Source organism: Podarcis erhardii (assembly GCF_964252035.2).
Source record: "Podarcis erhardii genome assembly, chromosome: 6".
Taxonomy (NCBI): Eukaryota; Metazoa; Chordata; class Lepidosauria; order Squamata; family Lacertidae; genus Podarcis; species Podarcis erhardii.
The window spans coordinates 50,089,987-50,114,248 of NC_138510.1; the positions used below are offsets into that span (position 1 = coordinate 50,089,987).

The window sequence follows — 24,262 nt, forward strand, 5'->3', positions numbered from 1 at the left end:
ACCTCTTTGCACCTCTCCTCTGTTCAGAATCAGTGGGAGAGTGGTTATCCAATGAAACACAGGTCTGAAGGAGAGACTGAGCCAGTGCAAACAGGAACTGAGTGAGGTGAGTAAACAGTCTCTTGTGGGATATGGATAGAGATGGAGGTAGAATTCAGTTTAGTTTGCCTTTGAGCCTATGCAATTCACACTTTGGAAACAATGCACAAACCAAAACACAGCAGTCCTTCAAAATTCATAGTTCTCTGAATTTTTCAATGCCGTTCCCCTGTCAAGTAATCCATACAAAAAAAGGCATATTATATGGTAACGTGTGCACAGAAATGCATATATTAGTGAACATAACATTCCCAACTATATTGTGTAGGGCAAAACTGCATGCAAAAATGTGTACATTAGAATAAATTCGTAACGCTGATGAAAAGAAAACAATTGCTGTCAAATATGGAAACGTGGGGAATGAGTTTAAGACTAGAAAAATGAGAGGGGAAGTTAAGTTTGTTGCTTTGTGTCCTTCTCTCACTGGATTTATTTAGCCTTCTCCCCTGATCCAGCCTTCAAATTTGTCTTATTAATCGCCTTAACCTAACTGAACACATATAGGTCAATTGCATAGACAGGTAGTCACAACCATTCACCTGCAGCTACCACACCTGTCAAGTGTTCAGTTGCTTCAGCGGCTGCAGTTTCCATCTCTTTTGTTCTTGTCTCTTCTTTCAATTCCACCTGATGTTTTCAGCTTCAGGACTGAAAGAGAGGTGGAATGTTTTCTGGTCTATCAATGATGAGACGTCATGAATAAACCAAGTATAGAACTCAGTGAAGAACTGTCTAAGAATGAAAGTATCACAAAGGGAAGACCAGTAACTTGCCAACTTTAAATTGAGGATAACACCTCCTTGGAGTATGTGTGTCCTACATATTTCTTAAAACAGCAGGAGAGTCATGTGACAACCTATAAACTTGCTCTTGTTCTGCTTTATGTATGCCTTGCAGCAACCAAAATGTCGAAAGAGTCACTTACAGATATCTGCTGTTCAAAACAAAGAGGGCCATATCCCAAGATGGTATCTATTTGTGTCACTTCACTGAAATCAGCTGAGCGATGCTGATTCACACCAGCTCAAGAAATCATTCAGAAGACTCTCTGCCATGTTAGGTGACAAAAAAGAGATCCTTCCATAGCCACACAGAAGCACTGTGCGAAAAATTACTTACATCCCCTTCTTCATCCATTGTGCCAATCCATGTGCTCCAGTTCTATAGTGAGATAGAGAAGGCATACCAAGCCATAGCTTTCTGTATGAAGTCGTCATACATTGTTGTGAGTCTCTGGAGTGGTACAGGACATGGTTCATGGGCCAGATCTAGCAGGGCACATCCTTTTGTTAGATTAACTACAATCAATATGTTGCCATGGAAATGAAATGTTTCGTCAGCTACTTCTTGAAGTAGGATCATTTTAGGAATGTTCTGAATAGGAAAAACTGAGAAGAGAAGGGGGCAGGTCTTCCTCTTTGTCATGCCTGACTCAGGTCTGAGCCACGACAACTTCTCCTCCAATGAAGACCCCATGACACAACATCTGAAGAGCCTATGGAGGCTCCTGACTCTAGCACTGCACCAGCCACTTCCAGCATCTCCAGAGAAACAATGCCAGGCCCTTGACGAATCAAGGCAGGGCACTCCTTCCCAGCAAAGGGCACAGTAATCCAGGTGCATGTCTATACAGGACAGACAAAAGTTTGAGTTGGAAATAAGTGAAGGGCCAGAGAGCTGAGTTTAATATCTGTATGGATCACAGGTTTCTGGCAGTCTCCACAGAGATCTTGTGTAGGACCAGTGGACTTCAAGCCTATCTGTTCTGAATGTTTAAGCTGCATCTCTCCAACTCTGCTGGACTTGTACATTTGTAAACACTGTAAATGTAAATATTTTATCTCTGGTGACTTCCAAAAGAAAACTAAACCTGGGTTAGCAGCACCCCTAAAACTTCACACTACTCATTAAAGTGGAGTTTTCCCAGGATGAGGCTCATCCGTTGCACTCTGGGTGCACTGACCCCTGCAAGTTCCCCAAATATGGGAAACTTGACTGAGTAATTTATGATTAGAATAGTTTGCTGGCTTCACATTTCTACTGCACATCTTCAGCATCCCCTTTCAACTTGTCTAAAAGTTGTTTGGAGCCAATAATGGCCTCCTGTGAGTATTATGTTCTGTGATAGCAGATGCTGACATAAAAGCAAATCAGATTAGAAGAGATATGTTCCTCAGAACCACACATTTGTAAGATGAATTAAACATAATTCAGTTTATAGAGGAATCTTCTAGAGAAGGATTCTATCTTAAGCAGAAGTCCCATGATAGAAAGTGCTAGAACAACTCATAAAAACATTTGATGTTCATGGTATATAGTGAAGGAACTGGGTTCAGAAGTTTGCTCACTGCTGAAGTTTAATGGCACTTTAGCCCACAAGTATTTCACATCATTACAGTTAGTACAGAAACGCTGGCTGATTAGGAATAAGAATAACCTTTCTTCATTATTCCTAATTATCAAAGGACAGAAAGAACAAATAGGTTAATGCCATATTCATATGCAAGATTAAGTGGTTTTATTAAAAATGGATAGGCAGCTTATTCCTGTTTTGCTCCCTCTGAATAGCAGACTGGGGGTCTGTCCAATAATTGTTTGGCTACAGAAATGGTCATAGTAACAAATAATTTCCCATGGAGCCTGGGAAAGTTCCTATGGGCTGGTGGTGAAGCAGGAGCACTTGAACTCAAAATTAGAATAATATGGATTCACATATTACTGTAGTGTAGCAAGTATTAAGAGAGAATGGTTTTTGAAGGAAAGTTATAATGTATGTGTGTGTTGTGTGATGGGCTTGCTTTTATGTTTGTGTGTATGCTCTGAGCAGTTGTTTAATTGTTTGCTATACTAATATAGCAGGTTTGGGATACCAATAAAAATATTTAAAATACAACTATAAGACATAAAAAAGCAAAAAAATATAACAGCATAAAAATTCCAGCAGCAGAGAGTAAAAGCAGTATAATGTTTTGGGTTCTCTTATTTTTTAGAAGTATGTAATAGTGCCTGAAATCTGCCAACCTAGCAGTTTGAAAGCACGCCAAAAAGTGCAAGTAGATAAATAGGTACCACTCCACAGGAAGGTAGACGACGTTTCCGTGCACTGCTCTGGTTTTGGTGTTCTGTTGCGCCAGAAGCGGCTTAGTCATGCTGGCCACATGACCCGGAAAAACTGTCTGCGGACAAACGCCGGCTCTCTCGGCCAGTAAAGCAAGATGAGCGGCACAACCCCAGAGTCATCTGCAGCTGGACTTAACTCTCAGGGGTCCTTTACCTTTACCTTTTTAAGAATATAAGAATAACTTGTTGGATCAACACAGTGGTCCGTCCAGTCCAGCATTCTGTTTTCACAGTGGCCAACCAGATGCCAATCAGAAGCCCACAAGCAGGCTATGAGGATCTGAGGCACTCTCCCCTGCTGGCTCTCATTTTCAGTGTGGCTAAGCCAGGATTTCACATTGTGAAAAGCATTGTATTTGACACTTGGTTTTGTGTGTGTGCATACAGTGGTACCTCTGGTTAAGTACTTAATTCGTTCCGGAGGTCCATACTTAACCGGAAACTGTTCTTAACCTGAAGCACCACTTTAGCTAATGGGGCCTCCTGCTGCTGCCACGCCGCCGGAGCATGATTTCTGTTCTCATCCTGAAGCGAAGTTCTTAACCTGAAGCACTATTTCTGGGTTAGCGGAGTCTGTAACCTGAAGTGTATGTAACCTGAAACGTATGTAACCAGAAGTACCACTGTATTTTGTCAAACCCTGTTTACTGTTACCAGTGACACACATGACACATCAACCCCTCAACATTTGAGAGGTAGCTTAGACTTGTGTACATATGAGGTGCCTGTCAAAATGAAATAGAATGGAAAGATAGCAGCGTGGCAGCAGAAACCATTACCTAAAGACCCCACTACCTTTTCCTGATCGACTTACCTCTGGGGCAGGCAAATTGTAGTGATCTGTAGGCACATTTAGAGATTTGTGGCTACTTCCCAGCCATCTGGGTTAGGCTTTTCTAAATGAGAATGAAATTCCTTTCCCATTGATGCTGTCCGTATTCCAGATGAAATTTATCAGCCATAGACTAAAAAAAATAGCAACATATTAGAAGTCTCAAACAGAAAAATAGTTGGTATATCCCGACTGAGAGTAGAACACCACCTGGTGGATAGATAATGTCATATCTAAGATCATTGCAATTACCTCCTATCTCATTTAATCCTTCCATTTGCTGTACAGTTTTTCTTTAAGGTACTGTTAATATCATTTGACAATAAACTAGCAGGATAAAAACTCCTGTGCAGGAGTAAGGAATGCTGGCATTTCTTGGCAAGAGCTTATTATCGACTAACTCTGCTCTAGCTCTTCTCTAGAATGTGGTTGCCAACTCTTTCTGGCAGGGCTCCTATGCCATTAATATATGCATAAAAAGCAGGAATTCAACAGGTAAAGCTTTTTTTTAGCACGCAGGTGCAGTGATGGAGAGAGTGAAAAGTTGCGACATCCTTGCCCAAAGGTTGTGCTCATAATTTTTATTGTGTGTACTCTGAGGAAGGGGGTGGAAGGCAATAGCACTCCTCTTCTGTACACAGCGGGTGGCGCTGTGGTCTAAACCACTGAGCCTCTTGGGCTCACCAAGTGGAAGGTCGGTGGTTCGAATCCACGTGACGGGGTGAGCTCCCATTGCTCTGTCCCAGCTTCTGCCAACCTAGCAGTTCAAAAGCATACTAGTTCAGGGAAGTTTTTAACATGTGATATTTTAGTGTATTTCTGGTTTTTATGGAAGCCGCTCAGAGTGGCTGGGGAAACCCAGCCAGATGGGCGGGGTACAAATAATAAATTATTATTATTATTATTATTATTATTATTATTATTATTATTATTATAGTGCAAGTAAATAAATGGGTACCACTGTGGCAGGAAGGTAAACGGTGTTTCTGTGCACTCTGGTCACAGTGTCCAGTTGCGCCAAAAGTGGTTTAGTCATGCTGGCCACATGACCCAGGAAGCTGTCTGTGGACAAACGCTGGCTCCCTCAGCCTGAAAAGCGAGATGAGCACCGCACCCCATAGTCACCTTTGCCTGGTCTTACTTGTCCACGGGTCCTTGACCTTGACCTTATACACATAATCTGCACAAACCCTCTGGGTGATATGCTGCTATTCCACTCATGTAGCAGACATCCATTTGCACAACAGAACAACCCTCTCTTCTTCTCTGCACCCCCTATTCACCCTTCCAAATCTACTCCAGAGCACTGAGGGACCCTGCAGAGCAGATTTGAGCCCCACTACAGAAACATAACTCTGCTCACAGTGGCAGATAAAAACTTGTCTATGTACAAACTGTCCATATATAGGCTCGTCCACATCATGATCTGAAAAGCGCACTCTGCTGAGCTTACTTCTGTATGGGAGCTCTCCAGCTATGAGAAAAGTAAATGGGATGATGGACTGTAGGGAGACAAGACATGGGCGAGGGAGGATGGTGGTCATGTGCTCTACTTCTGTTTTGAAAGACTTTTACTCCTTCAGTTCTGTTTTAAAGAGCCACGAGAAGGACTCCTGAGAAGTCCTTGAAACTGCCCATCAACATTAGCACCTGAACAAGAGACTGAGCAGGCACACAGGTCATTTGGTCGCAGTCTTCCCCTCCATGGTGAGATTTCTGTTTCAATTACTGTAACTATCTAAGCTTGCATCTATAAACCTATGCAAATTTCACAGAAATATCTGTCCTCTTTTTTGCATTTCCTCTTTTCCACTAATGCATACATGGCCCTCTATTCTTCAGCAAACCACCCAGAAGCAATTTACACAAAGAAGAACAGAAAGCACTCACCAACCTGAGGAAAGACAACAACATAATCATTCTCCCAGCAGACAAAGGTAATGCCACAGTGGTGATGAACACATCGGACTACCAAGCAAAACTATCAAATCTACTCCAAGATCCTGCCTACAAACCTATAAAAACAGATCCCACCACCTACCTGGAAAAAAACCACCAAATCCAAAATAAAAGCCTCTCCTATCAGTGAAGAAATCCAGCTAAGAATCATCCCCAGAGAAAAATCATCCAGATGCCCCAAACTCTACGGCCTCCCCAAGATACACAAAGAAGGAACACCACTCAGACCAATAGTCAGCTCCATAGGCTCACCTCTACAAAATCTCGCTAAATTTCTCGCCAAGCAACTTCAGCCCTATGCAGAATCCATCTCTTCACACGTACCAAACTCCTTCCAGTTCATAGAAACAATAAAGAAGCAAAACCTACATCCTAATGACCTACTTGTGAGCTTCGATGTTGTATCTCTCTTCACACAAGTGCCCATTAATGAAGCCTTGACAGCTATTCAAAACAAATACAATCCCCCCGAATACATCTTGGACCTGACCAACCACTGCCTAACCAACACGTACTTCATCCACAATGGACAAAGATACAAACAGATAGAAGGAGCACCTATGGGATCACCCCTCTCACCGGTCATCGCAAACCTGTACATGGAACACTTTGAAACCAATGCTTTAGACAAGTCAGAACACAAACCCAAACTTTGGCTCAGATATGTTGACGACACCTTTGTAATTTGGCCACACGGGAAAGAAAAACTGGATAGCTTCCTCACACATCTCAACAACTTACACCCCAAAATACAATTCACTATGGAAATAGAAGCCAACAACCAACTTCCCTTCCTTGACGTCCTAATCTACAAAAAACCTGATGGCTCCCTAGGACACACTATCTACCGGAAAAAAACACACACCAACCGCTACTTACATGCACAATCACACCACCACCCTGCACAAATAAACTCCGTAGCCAAGACTCTCATCTCCAGAACCAAACGCCTGGCTGACAAAGACCACTTGACAACTGAGTTACAGAATCTCTCAAACGTGTTAATTGCCAATGGATACCAGCAAAACAGGATTACGAAGCTAATCCAAAAGGAAACACCCCCCAAAAACCAAGACACAGAAGAAAACAATGGCATGGCCCTCCTTCCTTATATCAAGGGCACTACAGATAAAATTAGCAAAATCCTCCATAAACACAATATCAAAACAGCCTTTTGCACCAACCAAAAAATAGCCAATATCCTCAGAAACCCCAAGGATAAAATCCAGTTGGAAAACCAAGGGATCTATGAAATACCCTGCAAAGTCTGCCCAGCCACGTACATTGGACAAACAAACAGACGAATAAATGCACGTATCGCAGAACACAAGAATGCCGTCAAAAAAGAAGAAAAAACTTCCTCTCTTTTCCAACACATGAAAGAAACAGGACACGAAATTAATTTTGCAGATTCCAAATTGCTCTTTAACACGGAACATCACCACAAGAGAATAATCATGGAAGCCATCGAGATAGAGAAACACCCTCACAACATGAACAAGCGTGACGACACATCCCGCTTGCCAGACATCTGGAAATTAGCCCTCCCCACAAAAACTGACACCAGATCCAGAGGCACACAGAACGCCAACACCAATCAACCACACCAGACCCAAACCCAGACCCTCTCCACAGATGAATTACAGACACCATCCAGTAGCCAATCCATGGTGGCACCTCCGGATGCTGCACCCCCCTGCAATCCCTACACAGATCTGGCTGACACAAGCCACAAAACCACAGCTCGCCCCTATACACGAAGCCAAGCCAGAGCACAACTAAGTACAGTACAGCCATCTTCTCAGGAAAACTCTTCACAAAGTTCAAGAGGTCAAGACACAAAGACTTTAACAACTAATCCACACCTAATGACCCACCTAAGTGGTACTCAGGATATCACTCAAGAAATCACTCAAGATATCTCTCAAGTAATTAAGGAACAAAAGAAGAAAAGGCACACTAGCCTGGGAACTTCCTCTCTGCCCAGAACATTGGAGGCTATACACCACACCCCCTCTACAGTATTTATAGGAACTCAAACACTGAGATCCTGCTCTGTTCCAGTAACAAGAAGCCGAAAGCACCAGCCTGAAGATGACGAGTGAGACCTCGTCGAAACGTCGCCTAGACACCCCAGCTTTTACACGGGAAGACACCCGAGGACACCAAAACCTGCATATATATATATATATATATATATGCGCCTTTTTTTGCTTTTTAAAACCACACCCTTTGCCACCCTTATTTCTATATTGTGAGGGTCAGGTGGTGGTTCCCGATTAAACACATAGAACTGCAGCCACTACAGCTAGACCGGTCCAGACTGTCAGCTGCTGATTGACTGTGAACCTTCATCACTGCAGGTACGTTTCATAAAAAGTCCAGCTGACCGACTTGTTTCGCAGCTGATAAAGACATAGGAAGTACCACAGAAAGAGGTGTCGACCCTGCTTGGAGCTGGTTGATTTTGAATGCCAAAGTTTGACCCACGTTTGAGGATGACGCTACATGTTAACACAGGCTAGATCTCCCAAAGTTTTTATTTTCACTTAAAAGCAGTTGCAGGAGGAAAGGACTGAGTGGACCAAAGCTCAGTGGCAGAGCACCTGTTTTGTCTTCAAAAAGTCTGAGATTTAATCTCTGCCATCTTCCGCCCTGGTAGGATTGGGAAAGATCCCTGTCTGAAACTCTGGAGAGCTTTTGCCCATCAGTATAAATACTACTGATTTAGATGAACCAATAGTCTGCCGTGGTGTAGGGCAGCTTCCTATGATGAGAGCAGGAGGGACTTAGCCCTTTCCAGTAACACCATTTCCCGCTATCTGAATGTCTCCCCTCACTCCTTAGGCTGCTATTTGCCTTGCAGGGAATCTACATAGGTTCAAAAGTGGCAAATAGCAACTGGGGGTGGGATTTAGATCAGGAAAACGGCACTGGGGAAAATGTTCACCTCTCTTCCCCCACTCCACTGCTCTCATGCAGTTCAGACCACCACCACCCCATACCCTGCAGCTGTTTTTTTAGCACTGCAAAACACTGAGAGAGCTTATCTCCTCCTACATAATGTGTGCAGTTTGACCCTAAGCAGGAAATGTGGATTGGACAACCGCTGATAAGTCAGGATTCTTTATCGCATGGGTCATGTTAATAATAATAAATCTGGCCTCTAGCACGGTTTGCACTGATAGATCCTGAAGCTTAGAGACGTGAGATTCTAAAAATAACAAGTCTACTTCACCCCCTTCTTTCTGAGCCTTCCTTAACCTTGCACACCCTTGGTTAAGACAGAAATCTATTCTTGCCTCACCTCGGGCCTTGTGAAAAATAGCATTACTGTCATATGCATATAAATGGCTTTCTTTGCTGCTGTGTTTCATGCTGTAAAGTATTTGTTTTCACAACTGGCATCACTTTTAGCAACAAAAATGAGGCTATGAGCTTGCAGCCATTGCATCACCCAGCAGCTACATTTTAAAGTCCCACTGATTTCAGTGGAAGAGATTTGTAATGGAAGATATTTTAAGCACACGCTTACCATTCCTGGTGAACTAAATGAGACTTTAACTGAGCAATCCTATACACCATTTTGGGGGGCAGGGAGATGCTGCTGCTACACCTACACAAACAGTTGTGAAAGCCCACTCTTGCCCAGTTCAGGAGCAGCTGAGACAACACAAAGTCCTATCATAACCAACACTTCAACACGGTGATATAAGCTGGGAGGTTGGCAGGCTGGAGAGGGTTTCATGGTTTTTGGGTGTTTTTCCTGCCTTGCATAAGCGGAAGTGTTTTCTATTACCACAAAACTGCCATTGAATTCAACCTAATATTATACGTGCACAGTCCAGCTCAATCTGATCCAGACTGTATTTTAACATAGTCATTACCAGAGGCCTTGGTCACTTCACATGCATATTTTTCCAGTGAGCTACTCTAACAATCCCAGCAACTCAGGTTTCTTTTGTGCCAACCTCGGTGCAACATGGGATCTGTCTTGCTGTGCTGAAATCAACAGCAACTTCTCCATGGAGCTTTCCTTTGGGGGACATCACTGATGATTCCACTCAGACCCTCAATGAACCACTCTCCAATACAGAGGGTGCTGACCGGGTTGCCAGCTGGCCAGATAAAACAGCTTTGCTTGCTCATGTGCTTTCGACAGCCACTTGATCTGCAGAAATCAGCAGGGAAGGCTTTCATTGGGAGAAAGAAATCAATAGTACCTGCTGCTATCTGCACATCAAACTGCTCTCAAAGGAGGGACGGGGAACCTGTGGCCCTGTGGATGTTGTTGGACTCCAACTTCCTTCAGCCCCAGCCATCATAGTTACCAGTATTGCCGAGGGTTGGTGGGAGTTGGGCCATAGGTGGCCCGTCCCTGTGTTAGGGAGACAGCAGCCCATCAAAGAAGCTGGCAAACTTAAAAGATGAATCTTGGGGATCTGTGATTCCAATTATGAAATTGTCATCTACTGAGCCCTCTGCATCCCTGTTGTTGGCCAATGCCTGGGTCATCGTCATATTACCAAAACTGAGAATTTTGTTTAACATCTAAGCACCGGCTGTGATCAGAACAACAAACAGTGGTGCAAAACACTACTGCTGCTTGATTGTCTGCCAGCAATGCACTCAGTTAACCTGCCTCCCTTCTTATCCTTGTTGACAAGATTAATATCGGGCATTTTGTCTGAAATGGAGCCTCAGTTCAGGCCCATTTATCCTCTTTCCCATTAGCAAGACATTCTCTGAGCTCTTTATCAGGAGCTGGCAGATGGGGGCTGTATTTATCATGCCTGCCCAGAAACTCAGTCAGCTTTGGGCGAAATAGCAGAGCCTGTCAGATTCAGCCTAACTACAGGTGTGCTCGGTTTCTCCTCCTAGAAAAGTAAAATGCACACACATGCAAAAAAGAAAAGAAAATCCCATAGTGGTACTTGAGCCAACCAAGCACCCAAAGTCAAACATTTGGTGAGTAGGCTGAACAAATGATCAGTGGGAGCAAGCAACTGGCACTGAGCCTGATTTGGGGTGGGGTGTTAGGCTCTTCCCAACGCAGCAAGCATAGGGCTGGCAACACCCCTTGCGCAGTGGTTCCCAAGCACCCAACATCCCCCCTATCAACCATGTGATGTCATAATCACACCATGCAGCTGACGGATGAGTTGTTAACCTGTCCTGCTCGAAGCCAAACAGTTCCCCCATCTCTTTGTAAGAGGGTAGGACAGTGGGCCTGAACCCCAGTTCTACATATATATAACTTCGCTTACACTAAAGCACAGTATTCATCATCTTAATTTGCCCGGTAGTGTCTATACATATAAATTAACATGTGAATGTTATTTTTTAAAAAATGTGTCTTGGGCCTGTGCCCCAAGTCCTTTAAGTAGCTTCTAGCAATGTCCCTGGAGCCAGGGTCCCATCCTTGGAATGAAGAGGAGCCCAAGGCTGTGCATGCAGCAGAGTGAGATGGCAGAGTAGACTGTGCAGCATGAATGCAGAATGTCCTCCAATTGCCCCTCTTCTGTCTGGGTAGCTGCCTTTTCCGATCCCTTCTTTGGTGGAAATCCCATGGCCCTATCATCTCAATTTTTAGGAAGCAACTAACTACATTCCCTCCCCACTTCTTACTTATTTAGGAATACAGCAGCTGATGCCCAACATAGGCATCACATATCAAACACCTACACAAGTTAGATAAATATATATATGCATACAGCCCTGCGTTGTTATTATTTTTACACCCAATAACTTAATGATGCCAAAAATGATACCTTTTGAAACAAATAAACTGGCATGCAATGTATTCTTTTAAAGGTACTTGCTGATTTCCCCACCCGCACCCCAAACTTTCCTCCCCTGAGCGTGCATCTCTGTGTGTGTACATATAATTTATGGAGCTGAATGTGCAGCTGGCTTTTTTTTCTGACTCACCAAAAGAGAGGTGGGGCAGGGAGCTGTATGCTATTTGGAATAGAAGGATACAGCACAGCTCCTGCTTTGTCTCTGCCTGTGTCTACATGTGAAGAGCAGTAAGGAAACTGATAGGAATGAAACATGTTGTTGGAGGGGTAGACTACTCCTGCAAAGGGAGGCTCTGTTGATAGGCTTATGCTGCAAGGAAAGAGATGTGAGAGCTCTCTCTCTCTGTGGGGGGGGGGGTATGCCAGTTATGCACACACACATGCACAGGAAACAGCTGTAAATAAATAAATGAATGGGTGAGAGTCTTGCATGGAGTCCATAGGCTTCCCATGAAAAGGATTTGAGTGCTGTTGTTGAAGCAATGTCTCCAGGGAGACAAACTTCCATTAATACTGCCTATGTACAACACATATGCACTGCTGTCTCTGCAATGTCAATCTGCACTTTGCAGCGGAGAACTGTGGTTGTCCTGCATTTGGAGAGACAACAGAATCAACTTCATCCATTCCATTCACAAAGGGCAATCTTCCGCAGTGAACTATGTACCGAACCAAGGTCAGACTTGAATGGTCACAGCCACAAGATGTCACTGTTGCCTTACCTGTGTGCATCCACTTGGGCTTGAAGCACAATTACCTGCTTAGTGGGCTTCATCCTATGCCACTCCAGGGCCATTTTGAAGTAGAATTTGGAACCAGGTGGGCAGGCCCATTGGGACACCTTAGCATTCAAAAACAGCTGTCTTCCCAAGCTATAGTAATTCTGAATTGGGCTTTATTCAACCCACACTAAAGGAAAGAGCAGTTTACATTTGTCATTGAAAACAGCCTCTCTGAAGTGATTGCTCGCCAGCCAAGCCAACCATATCTTTCAGATGTACAGCTTATAAGTATTGAGGCTGTCACATTGTGAGTTTCCCACACTGTCCATTGTAGCCACGATGACAAATCTTTTGCATCATCCTTTAGAAAACAGAACTGACTTGTGTTAGCTTGATATTGATGGCATGGATTATTATTTTTAAACTTACTCCCTAATGGAAAGCACTAATGAGTCCTTGCTTTGAAACATTAATATGTTTTAAATTAATAATCTCTTACCGCAATGGATTGCACAATTGCTTTCATTTCATTTTCAAATGACCTAAGGCAGGGGTGGAAACCTGTGGGCCATTTATTACCCCCCCTCCCCCAGTACTTTTTTTACCTCCAAGATTCCCAACCGCAAATGACTTCCTCCAAAGAATTCTAGAAACTGTAGTTTACACCTCACAGAGCTACAATTCGCAGCACCCTTGAACTATGGTTCCCAGGACTCTTTTGGTGAGGAAGGTGCTTCAAATTATTGCTACCATAAAAAAAAAATGTTGCCAACAAAAGGTCAAAGGGGCAGGAGACCTCTAAGGTGCCCTGAAGATAATTTCTGGGTTAAGACAGTGAGCCCCACAAAAAACTCTGGGGCACACTTTGGAGCAATCTGATACAGGTGTAAAAAGAGTACTCTTAAAACTCCAGTGCACATGTACGTGTCTACCTTCAACGTGACTTTTCTCATTTGTAAGCACCCAATGGGGCTGTGTTGGGTAATGCCTTAAGTGCCTGGAGTGTGTGCACCATTAATGCCAAGTACCATTCAGTCGAGTAGCATTTCAGATTGCTTGATGCATTCACCTGAAGATGTGTTCATGTCACTTGATGAGGAGTACGGTATCTCTCCATCTTGAGGTTTGGCATTTTCTCTTGATTTGCTTTGCCGGGGCCTGAAATTGATTACCTCAGCTAAACCCACATACATCGCAGTACATAATGTGCAAGGTTTTGAACTCCTTTGATCGGAGATTATGTTTTATATCAACCAATATAAAATGGAGCTGCTTTGTTTATGCTGAACAAATACGAAAACATAGGGATAAGCCCGGAGAGCATACCCAGATCATAGCGAAAACTAGTAAGGGGAGCTAGAATGATATCAGGCATTTGCTAAGGAATACAAGTGGGGAGGAGATACCTAGAGTTGGGGTTACAAGGCTCTGGGAAATCACAAAACAGTGGGGAAACAGTGGCAATTTTCAGGCTTTGCTTCTGTTTTGTATTTTGCATTGTAACAGATTTTTTCTGCGTGTGACCTACAGAAAATGAATTGACTTGACATCTGCTTAATCAGATTGCATTAAGTAGAAGTATTTGACTTTAAGCCAATTTACCCATTCCACGGGAGCTGTAAATATCTGAAAACTTGTGGGCACTCTGAGATGTTCTTATAAGAGGTAGAAACCCCACCACACAGTTGAACAGTTGTAAAAGTTAGAACCATGGCTGCTCTCCCTATAGCCAGGCAATCCCCAATCCTAAATCTGTTATTTAACTACAGGAGGGAATGACAAGGGAAAGGTTCTAGAATATTTCAGAGAGTGCTCTTCCACATATGAGCTCCCTCACCTATTAAGATGATCAGGAAAGCTCCCCTGCCCCCGTGTATCCTATGCTCAACAGGACTGCTGTGGAATGGAGCAGGGCCTTCTCAGTAGTGGCCCTGAGGCTTTTGAATTGTCTCCAAATTCACCTCCATAAATAATAAAGGAGTCGTGCATCTGTTCAGGCCTTTGGTAGCTAGGAGGAGAGGAGTGAGTCTGCTGTTTTTGACATTTCAGTCAAAATGGACTGGGTTGGTTTTTCAACTTCCATTCATAAAGGTCAGCCCACAGTGCTGCCCCCACATATTGACATCTTCTCAGTTGGGTAATAGCCAGAAGCACAAAACAATCACTGCAGCATTTGCTGCTTCATTTGTGGTACTGTTAGGTTAGAGCCTTCAGCTGCTTCACTGCAGTTGCTTGCCCAGTCTGAGCATAACCCTCCATGCCCTCTGGAAATTAAAGATTAGCTCAGTTTCCTTTCAGGCCGCTCACTTCCAACACTGGTTTTGTTAGGGGACTGAGGTACAGTGTGTTATGGCTAGTGATGAAGAAGTTTTCAGTTCTCCCATGTTCTTCTAGATGCAGAACCGAACTCAAGAAAATAGGAGGCCTTGCAGGGCCCAGACCGTGAGCAAGGGAACAAGTTGTTAGTATTATCAGCAACCTTTAAGAACATGTGAAGCAGGTCTGTTTGTTGGACATGAATTTACTGGGAGTCATGTACTTTCAAAATCTGAGATAGGCGAGGATGATGGGAACACAACATTTTCAATAACAGGCTGCTCTTCTAGCTCAAAAAGGGGTGGCAAAATAGCCCCACCTGGCTCTTCCTCTGGATTGGGAGGAGTTAGAAACATGACACCTTCTTGGTCAGGATTCTCAAAAGTGAGAGAAGGCAACAGGGGAGAGGCATCTTTTTCAGCATTCTCAAAAGTGGGAGAAGGCAACAGGGGAGAGTCATCTTTTTCAGCATTCTCCAAAGTGGGAGAAGGCAAGAGGGGAGAGTCATCTTTTTCAGGATTCTCCAAAGTGATAGAAGGCAACAGGGGAGAGTCATCTTTTGGGGAGTCCGGAACAGAAAGGACTGTGACTTCTTTTTCCTGCTTGGTCTCGCCATCGCCTTTAGGAAAAGAATCCTGTTTCTTCTTCCTTCTACGACGGAAGTACCAGCAGCAGCTGCACAGAGACAGGGAATCTTTATTACCATAAGGCATGTGGATCTTAGTAGGCACCCCTCCCATACAGCTCTGGTTGCCCAGAACCCCACGAGCAAAATACAGGAAGGGACACATATAAGGAATATGGAAGCCAGATGCATAGGAAAGTGGTAACATCCCCCTTGCCCAAGAACTCTGTTGGGTTAGGGCAGGGGTAGGCAACCTAAGGCTCAATCGCCTTCTCATGGACAGTCTGGGAATCAGCATGTTTTTACATGAGTAGAATGTGTCCTTTTATTTTAAATGCATATCTGGGTTATTAGTGGGGCCTGCCTGGTGTTTTTATATGAGTGGAATGTGTGCTTTTATTTAAAATGCATCTCTGGGTTATTTGTGGGGCATAGGAATTCATTCATTATTATTTTTTTCAAAATATAGTCCGGCCAACCACATGGTCTGAGGGACGGTGGACCGGCCCAAGGCTGAAAAAGGTTGCTGACCCCTGGGTTAGGGTATGCTGGTTGGGGTATCCTGGCCAGGATCAGGTGGTGGTTACTGAAAAGTGATAATAATCAAATTGTAGAAGGCATGTGGGGAAACTATGCAAGGGGGCTGTATTCAGAGGAAGGGCAAAGGTGGAATGAAAGCAATACCTGTTTGGTGCACTCTAGTCCCAGAAGCCAGGAAAATAATAATAATAATAATAATAATAATAATAATAATAATAATTTATACCCCGCCCATCTGGATAGGTTTCCCCAGCCACTCTGGGCGGCTTCCAACAAAACACTAAAATACAATAACCTATTAAATATTAAAAGCTTCCCTAAACAGGGCTTCAGACATCTTCTAAAAGTTTGGTAGTTGCACTGCACTGGTGGTGCAGAAATATGATCCTGTAGTGGAGGCATTCCCTGGGCACCCCCACCCCCAATTATCTGTGATAACTGGTTGCACAGCCACTGTCATTTCTCAGGATCTCTTGGGACACTGCCCTAACTTAATGACCAGCCACACATCTCTTCGGCCCACCAAATTTTACAGAAGCGGGCTTAGACAGGAAAGAAGAAAACCCAGAACTCACAGCACAATGATACAGAGGCAAGTAAGCAGCAGGACGAGAAAGATCACCAACAGAGCAGGAAATCCATGTGTTGGAGGGACTGTGTGGAAAAAGACACAGATCACTCAAGAGTGCCAGTTCTCCTCAGCACCCAGAGCCAAGCTGCCTATCCAGCAGTAGCACCTGCCTCTATTAAGTTAAACAGGATGACAGGTTAAGTATCACAGTGGAAAGAAAGGCCAAAGGGAAATAGGCAGCCAGTATAAACAAACACTGTTTGGACCAAATTCACACATGCGCAGAACTGTTCCCTCACTAGATGCTCGTATATATGGTTGCAGTCTAAAAGCGCTGTTTCTTAGGTACCTAAGAACACAAGAAAAGCCTTGCTAGATCAGGCCAAAGGACCACCTCCTTCAGCATCTTGTTCTCACTGAGGTCTGCAGGAAGCCTGCAAGCAGGACATGAGTGCAACAGCCAGTAGTGGAGGTGGAACATAGCCATCTGAAGATAAATCTGTCTTTGGATTTAACATACAGGATTGAGGGGCCATTAAGTATACAGAGCATCACCTTAGGGAAGATGGATAATTAACACGATCACAGGAGGTGAAATTTAACTCTCCTGTTGTGAGTCTGAGTCGTCTGGTAAGAATTTACTTCTACATCACTCTGTCTGTTACCCAGGTGAGGGGCCACCTTTTAAATAAAACACAGAACCAAGGAAACTAATTCAAGTCCAGCATCCAGGACTGAAGTAAATCCCTCCTCTGGAGCTAGTATTTCCATTGGGAAGAAATTCTCCATTGCAGCAAATCTTCCCAACTTCAGAGGAGGGATTTTTCTCAGGACTGTGGCAAGGAAAGAGTTAAAATCCCCTCCCCCTTCACCCCCTACAATCATGATACTTATCAGCCCCAGCCACACAGTTGATGCTATGTGCATTTTTTTAAAACCTTGAACATATTTTATGTTGTGTCTAGCTTGATTCTCAGTATGCTAAGTCCAAGAACCTGTGCTGGAAAATCCAGAGAGGTCTCTCAGGAAGCCCTTCCTCATGTCACCCACCTGATACATACCTTCTGGGCTCATGCATTCCGCAGCTGTTCTGGCAGCAGGATGCAAGGTTGACCCGTTGTGGTAGCACTGAATGCACACAGTTGCCCCATAGCGCAGGCTGTATGATCCGTTTGGGCAGGGAACACAATTTCCAGCTGCAGCCACACTATATGTTCCAGGAGGGCACACGGCTGTCAAGCAAAATGGCAGATAAAGGCATGGAGGGGGGAGCGAAAGGAGCAGAGCCTGAAATATAGACAGCACACAGGTTTCACTCCTCCATCAGCTAAGCTGGGGCTTAGGGAGAGAGGGGTTTCAAAGCTGGCCGCATACCGTGTGAGCCCTACCCAAGGGGCATTGTTTTTCAATTCTGCTCCTCAAAGGAGTTGTGGAGATGGTGTCTCTTCCTGGAGTCAAGGGAGTCATGCTTAGCGCAATGTGCTAAACAGGTGGACAAAATAGCTCTGAATGGATGGAATTGCAGATCGGATCCAAGGGCTGTGTACACACCATGCATTTAAAGCATGTGACTTCCCCCAAAAATATATTGGGAACTGTAGTTTGTTAAGGGTGCTGAGAAATATAGCTCCATAAGGGGTGAAAACTAAAGTGTACACAGCCCAAGGGCACCTGGCAGAGCTACAGTGAAACCCTAGAGCAGTGTTTCCCAACCTTGGGTCTCCAGCTGTTTTCGGACAACAGTTCCCATCATCCCTGACCACCGGTCTTGCTAGCTAGGGATGATGGGAGTTGTAGTCCAAAAACAGCTGGAGACCCAAGGTTGTGAAACACTGCTCTAGAGGAAGGGAAGGTAGAAAGAAGAGAGCCATGACAAACCCAGTGCTCTCCAGATGTTTTGGGGCTGGTGGGAGTTGTGTTCCAAAACATCTGGAAGGCACTGGGTTTGCAAAGGCTGGGGTGACAGCTAAGAACAAATGTGGCAAGAGGCTTCCCAGTGGTGTAAACAAACACTGCAGTCTATGGGACCAGAGGCAGCGTCTGAGGAGGGATGAGGCAGCAGCTCATGGATCACCTGCTCCACTCACTACAGCAGTCGGGACAGCGTGCCTGTAGCTCCGGGGTCTGTCCAAAACCGTCCAGGCATGTTCCACCCTCCAGGAAGTTGACAAAGGTGTTGACAAAGGAAGTGCGGGAGGTGGGCGCCTCTCCCAAGGGGAAACGTTTGTTGTTCTCCATGAATATGGTTATTGCTTCCTCGGCCTGTAGGGAGATGCATAGGGTGGTTCAAGAGTGAGGGAAGGAAGACTGGGAGGTCTGCTTTTTGTTATTGATCTTTTTTTCTGAAAAAGGAAGGAAAACAGGAGTGCAGGGAAAACAGAGAAGGATAAGAATCTGGTGACAGGGTCATCACAAGAGTGAGTGAACAAAATGTGGCAATTCCATAGTAAATGCCTAGAATGCAAGCACCCATCCTTTCTTTGAAATATGCATAACCATGAGGTTCTTGCTTTTATTGCCTCAAAGTAAATAACCCCAGCCATTCCATGTGCAGCGATGCACAATAACCTTGTTCCAGAAGATAAAAGACATGGTTGCCCTTTGCAGCTCAACAACATATGTAGGTACAAAACCCCAGCAAACTGATTTCCTGGTAGGGTAGAGATGAGGTTTGGTGACGTACCTGCTGCAGATTGCTCAAGACAGCTCCATTATAACAATCAAATTCCAGTGCATCAGCCTTGGGGGAGCAGAACTTATCCCAGTCCTTCCCAAAAGGAGATACTAGAAAACAATGACAAATATGTTACAGTCCCTTTGCCAATAGGCTCGCTCTTCCATCAGTGCACACAGAGTCCAAACCCTCATTCCAGGATATGGCAAAATAGATCCACTATATGGTGCTTGCATGAATGCAGTTAATTACCATATTTTTTGCCCTATAGGACGCACCGGCCCATAGGACGCACCTAGTTTTCAGGGGGGAGAAATCAAGTAAAAAAATATGACCCCCCCCCCGCAGCTCTGGGAGCAATGGACAGGCTGCACGCAGCCTGTGCGCTACTCCAAGACCTTCTCCCTGCTTTTGTGGGAGGTGGCGGAATTCCCCCACCTCCCGCAAAAGCCCACAGGAGCCCAGCGTGACTCCTGCGGGCTTTTCGACCAGGAGGGAGAAGGGACTGAAACGGCCAATCAGTCCCTTCTCCCTCCTCGAGGAAAAGCCCCCAAGAGTGGCGCACTTTTTAAAGGGTGCGCAGCTCCTGCGGGCTTTTCTAGGAGGTGGGGGAATTCCCCCCCTCGTAGAAAAGCCAGCAGAAGCCGCGGAGCCCCTTTAAAGAGTGTGCAGCTTTTGCAGGAGGTGGGGGAATTCCCCCATCTGCCGCAAAAGCCCGCAGGAGGGTTGGAGAGTAGCGGGAAGGCGTCGCACACCTTCCTGCTGCCCCCCATCCTCTGGGGCTGACGATGGGGGAAGCACTGCTTTCCCCACCGCCAGCCTCGAAGCCGGGTTGGAGAGTAGCGGGAAGGCGTCGCCCCATCCTCAAAGAGCAGACTCTCCTGGCTTCAGTGGAAGCAACGCGAAGCCTCCGGAGCGCAGGCTTCGGAGGCTTCGCGTTGCTATCGCTGAAGCCAAGGAGCCTGCATTCGCCCCATAAGACGCACACACATTTCCCCTTAATTTTTGGAGGGGAAAAAGTGTGTCTTATAGGGCGAAAAATACGGTATGTTAATTCAACTTAGCGCAACCCTCCAGAGCATGATACATATCCATTGCCACCCTTGCTGCTTAAGAAATGTTCCTCCAGCCAATCCAAGGCAATGTACCTTTACCCCAAATCTGTCTGTTCTCTGCAAAGACACACACTGAGGCTACACTTACTTCTGCTGTTTTCAGTAGGCAGTCCTAGCTGGTGAAATCCTGCCTTTCTGCACGAGCCTCTCCTGCTCCAAACTTCACTTCCTCCCCAAACTGTGACTGAACCCAGTCATCCTGACTTCCTCTGCCATCCTCTAGAAACACCCTGAATTTCTTGGCTCTGACCTTCAAGCTCTACCTGGAAGTTGAACTCATCCAAGGGTTTCTCCATGGTGGGGAAGCAGCTGATGGCCCCAAGCAGAAGTTCACAGTGGAGGTGGTGCACCACCTCGCTCAGATGCTCTCGCAGGGTCTTCAGGAACCCGTGCGTCAATTCCTCATCGCAAGAGTTGCACTGAAAAAGCAATAGGACGTGCAGCTCTGCACGTATGTGGTAGCCTGGGAAAAGAGGCAGAGGAAGGGGAATCTGGAAGGCAGCTTCTCCTACAAAAACAGGAGCTCAAAACATGGCAAAAGTCACATCTTCCACATCATGTCCACCATGAAGAAGTTCAAGAGGACGGAAAGAAATTGTAAACACTTAAGAAAGACAGTAGATCCTCAGGAGAACAGAGAGAAACTACCTATGTTTGGCCACAGGGTCTGGCCACAGGCCAAAACTTCTCCCACATTTCTTCCAATATATGCCCCCCCCCACTATCTTCCTCCTGGTTCCAGCCAATCACCCATCTCATCAAATAGTTCAGTCCCCTTTGTTTCACTATCCTTCAAGACATCTGGAATCCACTCACCCACCACTGTGTGATAGAAAGTTTTAGTATGGAGTTGGCCATCCATGGTGTAGGAAACTGTGCAGGTATACAGTCCACTGTCATCAGTATGAAAATCATGCAGAGTCAGGGAAGCATCACCACTGAGGGGATGGGTTCCTGAAAGTAGAGGGCAGAATCAGCCTAAGAAGAACAATGTTCTGTTACAACCAGCTTAGGCACCAATACTGAGGTCAAGAGAAACCCCCTTTTAATACTTCTATAGCTTCATGTGGCTCTCGGCTCATTGGTACATGGATGCATCAAGAGAGTCTAATTATTTTCTGCTGCCCTTATGCCATGAATGCCCATACAAAATACCTTTCTTGAATCCCAACATTCTACACCGTATTATCTTATTATAGGAACCATGCACTGGGTAGCTTAGATTGGCAGGTACAGTTAGTCAATATTTTGTGACATGCTGATACTATTTTACAACCAAGTTTTGGGTTTGGAAAAGCAAGTTGTCTCATAGCTTGCTTCAGTCATAACTTTTAAGTAACAGAAACCTTAAAAAGCTGAGCTCTGGGTCAATTTCACTTCCAGTAGTTCTGATGTTTTTGCCAATATGCCTGTTGTGAAGAATAATCTGTTGAACTCTCCAGACTTTAATTTGGGCAGGCAGTTTCAGGTCAACTTGGTTTCACATCTGGGAAGTTTAACAGATGCATCAATATATTTGCAAGTTACCTTTTCATACATTTCCAATCCTCACCTCAAGCAGTGATTGAACTGGTATAAGAGGTAAAGATGGGCTCCTTAATGAAATCCACAGGGCCCAATCCCCACTCACTCCAATTTTAGCCACATAATGGGCTCTCTGTAGCAGTCATTAGGGGGAGGAGTGACACAACATGGGCTCTTGCCCAAGGCACAAGGACAGAGGGCACAGGCAAGACTAAACTAATTCTCAACATAAAATGCTTGGAAAATATTATCTTGGGTGCTAAAGTTCAAATCAGTCTGAGGTGCAAAAAAATATCTGTTGCTGATCATTCTAGAAAAAATATTGGCATCCCTGGGACACCAACAGGTGCCTTTTCCCAAGTAATCCATCCTCTTCTTTCCCTCACACATCTGTCCCTGACATCTACTGAGAGATCCTAGAGTCCCAAGGAATAAGGCCTAACCTTCATTTTCCAGGCTCCAGTTGTAGGTGGGATTCATACCAATCACAACATCCATCTCTGGAGACTTGCAGGGGATAGTAATTTCCTTGGCACCAATGTGGACAAAGATGGTGTCTGAAAAAATAGGTAGGTATAGTGGTTAGCGTGTCTGACTAGAACCAGGAAGACCCGGGTTCAAATCCCCCCTTGGCCATGAAGTTCCCTAAATGAGCCAGCCACTACCTCTCAGCCTAATCTACCTCATAGGGTTGCCATGAAGATAAAATGGAAGGTGGAAGAGCTGTGTACTCTGGTTTGGGCTTTTTGGAGGAAAGACAGGGTTTAAATTTAGTAAATAATGAATAAATCAGAAGAATCAATTTGGCATTGGTGACAGGGCAATGAGAAAACAAGGTTCTTGGTTGGGCTTTGTGTTAATGGGCACAAATCATCTAATGATCATCTATCGCTTGGCTAGCTCAGGTGGCCATAGCGCAGTGCCAAGGCCATGGATTCTAGGCACAGATCAGATCGCCAGTGAAGATGAATGAAACAAGGCCACAGTGGATTGAGCTGATTGTCTCCATTTATTGCTTGCTTATTTTACTTAGTGCAGTGTCAGCTAAATGGAACTGATCTTTATTACATTCTCACCCATCTCTCCAGCTGTCTTTCTAACACGTGCCAGTCCTGCAGAAGTTCCATTGTCAGACAAGTCAAGGTGAAGTCCACAGCCTGAAAAGGAGCACAGACTTCAGCATGATGCCTCCTTTGGAAAGTATTATTACAGACTTGTCTGCTGTATCTGTGTGTTCATAAAGCAGCAGTTCCCAGCATCACAGTACATTGTGCGGTCTGAAACCCACCCCAGAGCTCCCATGTTTTGACCAGGGAGAGTCGGAAGTTAAATTGGGATATACTGGCAAATCCCCGGATGACAGAGTATTTCCACAACAGCAAGTAAAACTGATATATATCTGCCATTACCGACTTTGTAGAAATCACTTATCTCTCAGCCTCAGTGCTCCTCACCTGGAAGGTAAGCAGCAATCTTATCACCATACCCAAGAGGAAGCCCTAGTAAATTCAACAGGACTTCCTTCTGAGTACACATAGGATTGCATTATTGGCTGCCGCTGGCCAGTTTTAGAGTTCTGTGTTAAAATCCCTAAACTGCAGTAACTTAGATATTGAATTATTAATTATATATTTATTTTTTGATGTACTTATTGTTACAATACATTTTCATTTGTGTATGTAGTTTATTCCAGTGTATGGTTTGTGGGGTGAGCCAGGTAATTCTGCCTGCTGACCACCCTTTTCCATGGAGTGCCAATCCTGTTCCCACCGCCACCTTTGTACAATGTGGCTCTGTACTGTCCACCCACCCCGGCCAGGATCTTGCTCCTGACACCATTTGGTAGACCTCAGGATGTGATAGCAATATACAAAGTCGGTTTCAGAAGTCTCAAATTGAACTTCACTCCAGCTCTCTAGCTCCATACAAGGAGCCATTTCGGTCCAGAATATTGTGTTTTTGAGCTGCCTGCGAGGCGATTCCATCCGTTTTTGTGGGCAGATTCGAATGTTAATTGAATTAATAAACTCGTATAACAGGCAGGCGTTTAGGAGACCGTGCCCTTGGCTCTTGTCACAGGCGACTGCAGCTCTGATGTGCTACCACCACATCCTCGAGGAGACACCCGGCTGCAGCCGAGCCCCTCGATAGCACCCTTCTCCGTACCGGGCCCATCGCACAGCAATAGGACTAGGATCCCCAAAGCGACGCCGGCCGACCAGCAAGACATGTAGCCAGACTTAAGGGCGATCTGTCCCATTCTAGAGCCCCCCGTGAGAACGGAGGGGTCTCCGGAATCCCTGCAAGAGCCATGCGGTTGCTACGCAACCTAGAGCTCCTTCGTGACGTCGAGGCGTTCTAGAA

At 45.0% G+C, this 24,262-nt stretch overlaps 1 protein-coding gene across 3 annotated transcripts; it reads right to left on the reverse strand.

The window, feature by feature from the left end:
- Positions 1-15,036: 15,036 nt before the first annotated feature.
- LOC309343707 (zona pellucida-binding protein 2-like) lies at positions 15,037-24,260 on the reverse strand. Of its 3 annotated transcripts, XM_081865532.1 has the most exons (10): positions 24,065-24,260; positions 22,975-23,055; positions 22,342-22,455; positions 21,191-21,328; positions 20,625-20,837; positions 19,269-19,369; positions 18,673-18,847; positions 17,647-17,817; positions 16,590-16,668; positions 15,037-15,524 (listed from the first exon to the last, which is right to left on the reverse strand). In XM_081865532.1, the coding sequence occupies exons 1-10, from the start codon at positions 24,156-24,158 to the stop codon at positions 15,065-15,067; spliced, it is 1,626 nt and encodes a 541-aa protein (XP_081721658.1). In that variant the 5' UTR covers positions 24,159-24,260; the 3' UTR covers positions 15,037-15,064. The 3 variants fall into 3 exon arrangements, with proteins under 3 accessions (XP_081721658.1, XP_081721659.1, XP_081721660.1); XM_081865533.1 differs by lacking the exon at positions 21,191-21,328; XM_081865534.1 differs by lacking the exon at positions 16,590-16,668.
- Between the last annotated feature and the right edge of the window lie 2 nt (positions 24,261-24,262).

Excerpts from the sequence above, each read along its gene's own strand:
- LOC309343707 (XM_081865532.1), bottom strand. The coding sequence starts at position 24,158 with ATGGGACAGATCGCCCTTAAGTCTGGCTACATGTCTTGCTGGTCGGCC. Across the intron at positions 22,456-22,974 it reads AAAGACAGCTGGAGAGATGG|ACACCATCTTTGTCCACATT; the intron begins GTGAGAATGTAA and ends CTATTTTTTCAG. Across the intron at positions 15,525-16,589 it reads TGCCTCTGTATCATTGTGCT|CTGCTGCTGGTACTTCCGTC; the intron begins GTGAGTTCTGGG and ends GTCTCTGTGCAG.